The 10323-nt window shown below is 64.4% G+C and overlaps 2 protein-coding genes across 2 annotated transcripts in view; both read right to left on the reverse strand.

Moving 5' to 3' along the window:
* IDH3B (isocitrate dehydrogenase 3 (NAD+) beta) overlaps positions 1-281 on the reverse strand; it is a 9051-nt gene extending 8770 nt beyond the window's left edge. Inside the window, exon 1 of the mRNA XM_010568488.1 lies at positions 205-281. Coding sequence (XP_010566790.1) covers positions 205-281 — 77 coding nt within the window. The remainder of the gene's footprint in view (positions 1-204) is intronic.
* Positions 282-360: 79 nt separating this feature from the next.
* VPS16 (vacuolar protein sorting 16 homolog (S. cerevisiae)) lies at positions 361-10111 on the reverse strand. Its single transcript, XM_010568467.1, has 24 exons — positions 9999-10111; positions 9668-9756; positions 9435-9532; positions 8544-8672; positions 8097-8241; positions 7915-8030; positions 7513-7635; positions 6542-6597; positions 6253-6342; positions 5529-5623; positions 4659-4735; positions 4281-4412; positions 4047-4174; positions 3593-3628; positions 3271-3379; positions 3065-3199; positions 2871-2979; positions 2523-2620; positions 2313-2417; positions 1872-1949; positions 1440-1609; positions 1202-1298; positions 926-1029; positions 361-595 (listed from the first exon to the last, which is right to left on the reverse strand). The coding sequence occupies exons 1-24, from the start codon at positions 10049-10051 to the stop codon at positions 451-453; spliced, it is 2517 nt and encodes an 838-aa protein (XP_010566769.1). The 5' UTR covers positions 10052-10111; the 3' UTR covers positions 361-450.
* Positions 10112-10323: the final 212 nt, after the last annotated feature.

A 10323-nucleotide genomic window follows, 5' to 3' on the forward strand; every position in this document is an offset into this window, starting at 1 on the left:
CCCCCCATAACCGGTGTCCCCCGGGAGCCCCCTCATCGTGGGTGCTGAGCAGGCTGCGGGGGGGCGGGAGGGGGCTGAGCATTTTACAGCAGGAGACAGGACAGCGAACTCTTCTCTTTACTGAACAAGAAGGGAGGGGGCTACACGGCAAGAGGGAGCTGCGCAGGCACTGGGGGGGGGTGGCATCCTGCTGTGTTTTGCGACCAGCAAGGAAGACCCCGGCCTCGTAGCCGCTGCGAGGGGGACACTGCCAGGGTGACCCCAGCCCTGGCGCAGGACATGGACACCCTTCTGTCACCCTGCCCTCGTCCACGGACCCCCCCGCAGCAAGGGGGAGGCATGGGGGGACAGGACAGCGGCTCCAGTGGCAGGACAGGGGGGCTGGAGCCACCCCCGCCCCAGAGCGTGTGGTGGGCAAGGGGCCAGGGCAGGGCCCCCCACCGCTGGGGCTCACTTCTTCAGGAGCTGGGCTCGGGCTCGGTTCAGCTTCTCCGCCACGGCGGCGTCAGTGCTGGCGGTGCACTTGGACAGGACAAAATTCATCTCCGTCTCGTTCTTGTGCTCGATGGCGGCATCGGCCGCCTGGTCCAGGTCCCTGTGGCAGAGCGGGGGAGCTGGGGGTGGTGGGGGACAGGAGGGGGGCAGCAGCCCCAGCCACCGTTCCCCCCCCCTCTTGGAGACACCAGCCCCAGCAAGGGCAGGCACCCCACACAGCCCTCAGCAGCTAGAGAACGAGGCTCGGGGTGCCCCCCCCCATATGCTCCTGGGGGGTCTCATTGCCCTGAGGCCCCCCAAGACCCCAGCGATGCTACATGAGGAACTAGCTGCTCCTGCAGGCTTTGACCCTGCCCCAAGCACCCCCAAACTGGCCTCCCCGCCACCCCCATTTCCCCCCCTGGCCCGGGTTGGGGGAGAGCAGACGCACCCCACCAGGACGAAGGCCTTGACGCGCTGCTCAGGGGTCACGCGGGGCGCGTACTTCTTGGCCTCGTAGCGGTTGTGGTGCTTCACCGAGATCTCCACGAAGGGCTGAAGCAGAGAGGAATGGGGTGGGAAGGTGGGGGGAGCTGGCTGCTGGGCCCTCCCGGCCCCCCTTGCCCCACACCAGCCTTCTCAGGCTGCTCCACAGCATGGCCCAGCCCCACAGCCACCCATGGGGCAGGGCTGGCCCCCCCCCGCCCCGAGCAGGGAAATCTCTTACCAGGTACCCAATAGGTGACTTCTTGCTCTTGGAGAACTTCTCCATCTCCTCCCAGTCGCCGCGGTTGGCCAGGGCGCTGATCTTCAGCCACCAGTACCTGGGGACACAGGTCAAGCCAGCTCCTCTAGCTGCTAGCACCCCACAGCCCCCTGATCCCAGCCCCACAGCACAGCTCCTGCCCTGCGTGAGCCCCTAGGGCTGCACAGAGGAGCCCCCCCCGCCCCACCCTGGGACCAACCTCTTGTCAGGGATCTTGAACTCCCGGTAAAGCTGCTCAGCTCGCTTGTGGTGGCCATCCAGGATGAGGTTGGAGACGGTGTCGTGCAGCGAGAGGTCGAGATAGGGCTTGTCAAAGTCCTCCTGGAGGTGTCGCTGGAGCCGCAGGAGCTTGATCTGATCCTCTGTGGCCTGGGGAACAAGCACCAGCCTAAGGGGTCCCTGTCCCAGCTCTGCTCATGGGGCCCAGCGGGTCCCTGCCCCAGCAAGCAATGGCAGCAGCCCACCCCACCTTGGCCACAGAGCAAGGTGGGGGGACCTGCGGTGCCACGTCGAGCGGAGGTGGCCCAGCCAAAGCCCTGTGCTGGCCAGCAATGCCCAGCTCTGCTCCTGCCCAGCCCCAGGAGAGCAGGGCCCCCCCCCGGAGCACCCCCCCGGCCCTGGCTACGCTCACCTTGGCAGCAAACTCGTTCTTGGCTTTGTAGTACTCATCCAGGGCATTCTGCAGAGCTCCTACTCGCCCTTCGATGCGCTGAGGATAGAGAGCACGGCCCCTTCACCTCCTGCCAGCACAGATGCCACACTGCGGGGATGGGGCAGCACCCTCAGAGCCCCCCCAGCTGGGGCAGGAGGGGTGTCTGGGGCCAAGACACAGCCAAAGCGAAGCTCTGGCTCTGCGCTGCTTTGCTTTGATCCCCAGAGACAAGCAGAGGTCTGGGCCCTGCCTAGCCCTGGGTGAGATCTTGACCTCCTGGCACACACAAGATGGGCTGGGTGTCTGCTAGCACAGAGCCCCAAGGGGATGATGGCCAAGTGGCTCGCTGGGTGAGGAGAAGCCAGCTCGGAGCCCAGCAGCCCTTCCTCCCCACTCCTCCTGCCACCGCCGGGCACAGACCTTCTCCGAGTAGCTGGAGTGGACATGGAAGTTGCCGAGCTCCTGGTGATTGTCGTCCTGGTTATACAGGTCCTTCAGCGTCTCCCGCTCCTGGTGTTTGCAGAACTAGGGAGTGATGGGGCGGGAAAGTCAGGGCATGTGGGGATGGGGAGCAGCACCCATTGCACCACAGTGGCTCCCGGGGTCCAGGTGTGTGGTGGCAGTCCCTACCTGGCGGTACAGGCTCAGGGCTACCGGCTGGTTCTGCAGCGTCATGAAGAAGGTGCCGCGATTCAGCTCATTCTTCAGGAGGAGCACAACGGTGTAGACTGGGGCAGACAGCACGGTTCAGGAGGGGGAGGATGGATTCCTGCCCCCCAACACGGCCAGCCCCAGGGAGCAGCACTGGGAGGGGAGTGAGGGTATGTCCAGGCGTAGGGCAGAGCCCCGTGCCAAGGGCGAGCACTGCCCCGCAGGGCTCAAGCTCCTGCCACCCTCATCCCACAAGGCACAAAGCTATGAACAGGCTCCCCCGGATCCCAAATCCCTCCCCCTCGTCCACCCAGCCCTGACCCTTACCCAGGTCGGTGTCCCCGCTCTCAATGGCTTTGCTGAGGGCCAGCTTGCTCCGCTTCATCTTGAGCAGCAGCGGGACCTGCTCCCCGGAGCGCGGCTCATACTCCAGCAGCTGCAAGTGGCAGAGGGGTTGTCAGTGCACGGTCACCACCGCCACGACTGCCCAGCCGGACCTGCCACAGCCCCAGCCAAGAGACCTTGATGGCCAGGTCCGTCCTGCCACAGTCATAAGCCCGGGCGGCGATCTCAGAGTAGGAGATGCCCGGCGTATCGCCCAGCTTCTGGTTGATGGCGTGGGCCACCTCCTCGTCAGACTTGTCCTTCTGCTGCACCTAGAAGGGCACAAGCAGAGACGTCTCCGCAAATTCCCAGATGGGCAGAGCCCTCCGAGCTGCCTCCTTACCTTGTAGCAGGCCCAGTGGGCCAGGATGCGGCTGACGCCCTGGATCTCCGAGAGGCGCAGGTACTCGCAGATCCTGATGGCCAGCGGGTAGAGCCGCCGCAGGACCAGCCTGGTGTGGCATACGGGGGGTCAGTGGCACGACCCCACAGGGGTCCAAGGAGTCAAGCAGCTCGGCCAGCCTCGCAGGAGGTCCCGAGCACTCGGAGCCTGCTCAGCACCCAGTCAGGGGGATGGGGACCGTGGGGATGGGGACTGCAGCATGGCCAGACACTGCCTCGGCCCCGGCTGCCTGGAGTTGTGCCCAGCTCGCAGGGACCCTTACCTGTCCAGCAGGACCTCAATGGTGAGTCGCTTGTATCTGTGGAGACAGTCAAGGGACATCTTGGACTGCAAAACCCCACAGAGCGCAGGCAACGCGTGCTGGGCACCTGCCCCTCTCCTGGCAGCATCCCTGCCTGGCACGCCTGGGCCAGACCTGGCACATATGGCCGAAGGGCCAGCTCAGCTCTGCAAGCACCACAAGACAGCTCTGCAGGGTGTCAGGAACAGAGGTCTCAGCTAGACACCCCTGCCATGGGGCCCAGGGCACAGCTGGTGCCCGAACACCGCAGGGATGGCAGCTAAGCAGCTCTGCAGCTTTCTCCACCCTGTCTCACTCCACTTATGAGGTGGCCACCCCAGCAGGGCCTGGAGCCCCAAACAGCACTGACCCTGCTTGGGCCAGATCCTGCACCCGCCCCAGGGTCATCACTCATGCACCATCCCACAGAGGATACTGGGTGAAGGTGAGGGGGATGCCGATCTGGTAGTCCCGGATGGCATTGAGCACCCGCAGGTCCTGGCACATGTGCACGAAGCTCTCTGCGGGGAACTTGTCGATGAAGCACTTCCCAAAGGAGGCTGCCTGCAAGAGGCATCCAGTGCTGGGGCTGTGTCGGCCACAGTGCGACCGCAACCCGGGAGAGAGATGTCTTCAGCCGCAGCCAAAAGCCTCCCTTCACCTCACTCACCCTCAGCAGCGACTTCTGGGTGTCTGGCTCATGCTCGTAGCCGGCTGCCTCTATACACTGGCTCACCGCCTCCGGGAGCAGCTTCTGGTCCTTGATCTCCCGCAGGTATTCATCTGCCTTCTGGCTCTCCTTCTGCAGGGGAGCATGGCCCATGGGGTGAGTTTCAGGCTGTTCACTTGTCAGGGTGAGCTCTGGGAGCCCCAGCACCCCTGGCACCGGGGGCCAAGGGAGCCCTCGCCCTGGCACTGTGGCCCTGGCAGGGACCTCTGGGATCTCCCCCTTCCCATCACCATGGGATAACACTGGCAGCGGTTTGCACTGGAGCCACCCCAACCTCCTCGGGGCAGGCAGGACCCGGAGCGGGGCAGCGGGCCGTACCTCGTACTCCTTCTGTGCCTCCAGCAGAAGTGCCCCTGGGGCCATGGAGGCGATCTTGAAGATCTCCTGGCTGGCCTCTGCAGATATGGGATGGGGGGGAAAAAAAACATGTGAGAGGATGCCTCAGCCCAGGAGTGTCACCTGCACCCACTGCACCCTGCTCCCCCACCACCTCTGCCTGCAGCTCAGGACCCCAGGAAGGCCCATGCCAGCACTGTCCTTCGTTGGGATGGTAGCATGGCCGCCGCCAGCCCGAGGAGCTGGGCAGAGCCGCAGCAATGGACAGCTCAGGGCTGCTCTTCCAGCCCTCAGTAAACACCAACCCAAGGGTCCAAAAGACAGAAGCAGCTGCCAGGACACACAAGATCCTGAAGAGCTACTATCCCCACCAGAGCCACAGCAGTTCCCGGGCACCTCCTCTGGAAGCACAAGGGTGGCAGCGGTGCAGGAGGTGAGCAACAGAGTGCTGAGTTGTGCCAGGCCTCAGCTCAAAGCCCAGGGCTTCTGGCAGCAGGAGGGGGAGGTGGCAGCCTGCAGGGCCCTGCTCAGGACACAGGGGCTCGACAGAGCTGGCAAAAGAGGGGACCAGAACTGGCACGGTGCTGGGGAAGGAAGGAACCCAGGGCCAGGTGAGGGACTGGGTTCAGAGCCCTGCAATGGATGGCTGGTGGGGCTCAGGGCATGGCTCTACTCTGCCGTGGGGCTTTCAGCACCTCCTGAGCCTCCAGAAAGGGCTGGGCAGGCTGGACCCCCCCACTCAGAGCTGGCCACAGTCACCGGCCGCATCCTGGCCGCCGAGCAGTGCAGGAGAGACCTGTCTGCCCAGTCACAAGGGTTCCCACTCAGCCTCGCCGTTCGGTGCCATCTCACCTGGAATCTCGTGCAGGAACTCGTGGGAGGTGCGAGACAAGATCCGGACCCCATCCAGCTCAGGCACCAGGTAGGAGTCCTCATCCAGGACAAATCTGCGCTCCCCGCTAAGGCCTCGCAGGAGGAAAGCGGCTCTGGGTGCAGCCCAACCCTGCCGAGGGCCAGTCCAGCCCCAGCAATGCCATGGAATGACCCCCCAGAGCCCCCATCCCCATGGGGCTGTGGCTCACGAACCCCCTTTCCATGGAGAGGCAGCGGGGCATGGGATCAGCACTTCTGAGGGACAAGAATCCCCCCACCCATGACAGCCTTTGCCCTCGGGGAATCAAGACTGGACCTCGGCAGGACCAACGCTCCCAGCCACGGGGGATTTGGTGGCTCCCAGCTCCGGCTCTGCTCTCAGAGCCGAGGGGGAGCAGATTCCCCTCAGCAGGGAGGCTCGGAGAAAGGGAACAGAGGCTGGGGGGGGCAGACAGGAGGGGCTTTCGCTGCTGTACAGGACCAGACTGGCTGTGGTGGGGCAGGGGAGATCGTGGCAGAACTGCAGAGGAGAGAACAAGGTCAATCTCCTCTGACCATCCTGGGGGGCTGCTGACACCGAGGGGGCCTCCAGGGACACCAGTGTCCACGACAGAGATGGCAGTGACCCAAGGAGGGCTCACGGAGGCCCGCAATTTGGGCTGGCCTTTGGAAACGATGCAGGTCCCTCTTCCCCAAAGGATACCGGATGCACTCCGTGGAGTTCCCCACCACCATCAGCTGCCGGTCCCAGGCCACCACCACGGCACGCTGCCGGCTCTGGGGACGCATGCACCTGCCAGGGAGCCCTGGCTTAACCCCAGCACCGCTGCAGCCCCCCATGCCTGGAGTGGGGACGTGAGAGGGTCTTGCTCGCCCCAGGGAGGTAGAGGGTGGCCGCAGAGCCAAGTGGACCCCTGCAAAGGCTCGGGGTACCGGAGGAGCATGGGTGGGCACAGCCAGAGGTAAAGGAGGCCAGCGGGGAGACCACTCACCAAACCATCTGCTTGGGCGGAGATCGGATGCTGCTGTTGAACTCGCAGAGCTTCTCCTGCGGCGGGAGAGAGCTGGGTCAGGGGGATGGCAGTGCAGGGACAGGTGGCATCACGCATGCACGAGGGCCATGTGCTGAGGGGAGATGCCAGGGGGGCGAACAGCACAGCCCAGGCTGCGATGGGCACCAGGAGCATGGGTGCTGCACTGTGAGCAGGTCCTGCAGGAGCACCCAGCCCTGTCTCTAGTGCTGGAGGCAGCCAGGGCTGCAGCTGATGCAGCTGAAGGGCGAGGATGCTGCACGAGCGCTTAAACCAAACGTGAAAAACATTCCTCCATTGCTGCAGCCCACAGCCTGCCTACACATAGAGCAAAAAATTGCTCATGCTCAACTGAGGTCTGGTAAGCGAACAATGGCAAAAGGAGAAGGATTGGTCTCGGAGGACATGGAAAGCAAACAGCACCTCACCAGCATGAGCCCCACAGCGTGGGGGAATTTGCAAGGCGGAATCGTGACTCTCAAGCAAGGGCCCTATGCCGAAGTGACCACACCTGCAGTGATGATAAGTATCAGATTGCCCAGAAAATGGTACTAGGTCCAGCAAGTTTGGGTATGGATGTAGCAGAACTGTGACCACCGGAGAAAAAGTAATTAGTGGTGGGCTGTTGATCTGGGGGGAGTTTGGACAGAGAAAGGGAGGTGCAAGGCCAGCAAAAAGATGGGTGCAGAAATAGAAGAAGTGGGAGTAAGGGATAAAATCAGGTAAAGAATAAAACAGGGTGGATCTCCTGATGGCAGGAGTGCAGACGCCTGCGGATGGCAGCGAGCCTGACCTGCAGCCCCAAGTCCATGGGGACCCCGAGGAAACTTGCTTTGACGCCCCACACTGCTGGATCTGTCTGCCAGACTGGGAGAGGAGGGGTGGGCTGACACCCTAATGCCCCAGGACAAGGAGGGAAGGGAGACGCTCACCTTCAGTGTGGCCAACCCCATCCAGATGTAGCCAGTATCGGTGAAGAGTGCCAGGCAGCGGTAGTTGAAGGACACAGCCATCTGCAGATAAGCACCGGCGGAGGGGCTCATGCCAGGAGGGGTCTGGGACAGGGAAAGAATGAGGGTCACACTTGGGGACACAGGACGTGCCGCACATCAGCACCAATGCTGCGTAAGGTGCTGAGGACTGGTCAGAGCGGGGGTGTCCCTTCCCACCCTGCGCCCGCCCAACCCTCACCCCTTTGCCCCTGGGCAGGATGCGGCCAGATGTCCCTGCTGTACACATCCACCCGTGGGACAGCAGGAGGAAGGACCTGCCAGGAAGTGCAGGGGGCTGCAGACCACCCTGCTCCCCACGGACACCTGCCACGGCTCACTCACCACCACAGAGCAGGAGGTGTTGTCCAGGAGGTAGAGGTCCTGTCCGACTGCCAGCAGGATGATGGTGACTCTGTCCTGGGACAGCACGGCCCAACAGGAGGGCGGCTTCTGCAGACCTGCCGGGAACCAGCATCAGGCCCCCGCACCCGGCCGAGGCGGGGGGCAGCGGGGAAGGGACGCACCAGGAACCTCAGGCATCCTGCGCAGCTTCAGGTCGTCAATGTTGGTGGTCAGGGAGAAACGGTGCGCACCGGTGAGGATGGCCACGCCAGTGCCGTACTCCGTGTGGAAGACCTTCGCCTCCAGCACATGGTTCTGCAGCACCTCCTGCACCAGAGAGAGAGCTGGGCCCAGGCCAGAGCAGCCGGGGCTCAGCACCATGCTGCCGCTGCTCTGGGAACAAAACCACCCCAGGGAGGAGTGAGCCCAGCCCTGTGCTGCACTGCTGGTACATGTTCCAGCTCAGACAGGCCTTGCTCCTGCAGTGAAGAGGGGATCATTCTGGCCCCAGGAGCCCCGCTGTGCCTCGTGGGGCTGGGGGAGCACTCAGGGAAGCCGTGCAGCATTTCACTTCGTTGCACAAACCCAACCCCGGGCATCTCTTGAGCTCCCTGTCCTGCCCCACTCACATTGCCCATGCTGAAGTGGCGCTTGAACTCGCAGAAGAGGTTGTAGACGAGAACGGTGCCATCCTCCTGGATGCACAGCAGGTCCTCGCTGGCCGTCCAGCCCAGCTGCACCAGCTGGCCGCTCTTCCACTGTGGGCAGGAGACACGTGAGCGTACCACAGGGCTGCTCGTCTCCCAGCCAGCCCAGCCCCAGAGATGTCCCTCCAGGAGACATATGTGAAGCCAACGGCCATGGTTGGGCATCCAGAGGTCTGACGCCCCTGGTTCTGCAAGGCCCTGTGGTTGTGGCAGCTTTCCCCATCCCTCCATGTCCTCACTGCCCTGCGTCTGCCCCAGCCCCAAACAGCAGGGAAGGGAGGATGTTCCTGTGGCACCAACCCTGCGGCTCCTGTCCCCACCCTGTCCTCTTCTGCCAGGGCTGGGCAGCCTCCTTCTCCCTACAGCTCCCCTGCTCCACCCCCTACACACACCACCACTTCTGAGCAGCTTCTCCAAAGCTTTCAGGGGGCTGCAGGAGCTGCACAGAGCCATTGCCCCAGAGAGCTTAAGGTGTTGAGGACACGTCGTAGCATCCAGCTTCCCCACAGACAGATCAGAGAAGCTGCCCAAGGGCACGCAAGCGAGTGGCACAGGCAGAGGTGACTGCCAGTCTCGCAGCCAGTGATTCACCTACAACACCCAGCTGGTAACCCAGCCTTTGGTGCCACCGGTGAGCCCTTCCACGGTCCTCCTGCCCGTGGGCTTATCGCTGCGAGGGGCAGAGCGCTACAGCCTCTGGCGTTCTCCAAGGGGCAGCTAGGACTGCCTAAGCTCCCTGGCACATCACAGATCTCCAAGGAGCACCCAGAACACAGCTTAAAGGAGGGGGTGGCCGACCCCGGGCCAGCTCACCGGGATGCTGGCCAGGAGAAGCCCCGAGGCCGAGTAGATCTCCAGCAGCGGGCGGACGCCAGGGGATTTCTCCTTCCGGGCGTTGTTCTTCAGCAGAGCTGTGGGAGGGATGGGACAGTCTGTCTGAGCTGCGGCCCCTCTGCCGTCACTGCCGGGGGTGCAGGACAACCCCTGCCCCGCGTGCCTGGGGGGCTTCTGCCCCAGCGTGGCGTCCCGGGGGTCCCAGCCCTTACCTATGGGCCCTCCATATGGGGCGGCCGCCACCAGGCAGTCCCGCAGGTCCTCCTTCAGGCTCCACTCCATGGTGTACAGCTCGAACTTACTGAAAGCGACGGACGGACGGATGGACAGGCGGCAGACCGAGGGATGGGGGACTAGGGACAGCGCCCACCCCCCAGCCGGCCCCGGGACCCCCCCAGCCAGCCCCAAGACCCATGACCAGCCCTGAGACCCCCCCGAGCAGCCCCACGGCCGGCCCCGGGACCCCCTGGCCGGCCCCAGGGACGGGGAGGGGCCGCCTCTCGCCGGTACCGATACCGGTACCGGGCCCAGGCCCCCCCTCACCGGTAGAAGGCCTCCTCGCCCAGCGGGTTCCAGTTGGCCGTGTAACAGTCCATGGTGCCGGGCCGTGCGGGGCCGGGCCGGGCCGGGACAGGCACTACCGGCGGCGCGGCTCCTACCTGCGCTTCCGCCCGCCCGCCCCGCCCTGTCGCGACGCCGTCTCGGCCGCCGCCATCTTGAGTGAGGGCACAGGGAAAGTCGGCGGAGAGGGCGGGGAACCGCCGCCATCTTGAGTGAGGGCACGGCGGGTCGGCGCCGCCGCCATGTTGAGTGAGGGCACGGCCGCTCGCCTGCTGCCGAGCCCCGAGGTCCCCCCTTGTCCCTGGGG

Source organism: Haliaeetus leucocephalus, unplaced genomic scaffold (assembly GCF_000737465.1).
Source record: "Haliaeetus leucocephalus isolate CR32 unplaced genomic scaffold, Haliaeetus_leucocephalus-4.0 Scaffold245, whole genome shotgun sequence".
In the NCBI taxonomy this organism is placed as follows: Eukaryota; Metazoa; Chordata; class Aves; order Accipitriformes; family Accipitridae; genus Haliaeetus; species Haliaeetus leucocephalus.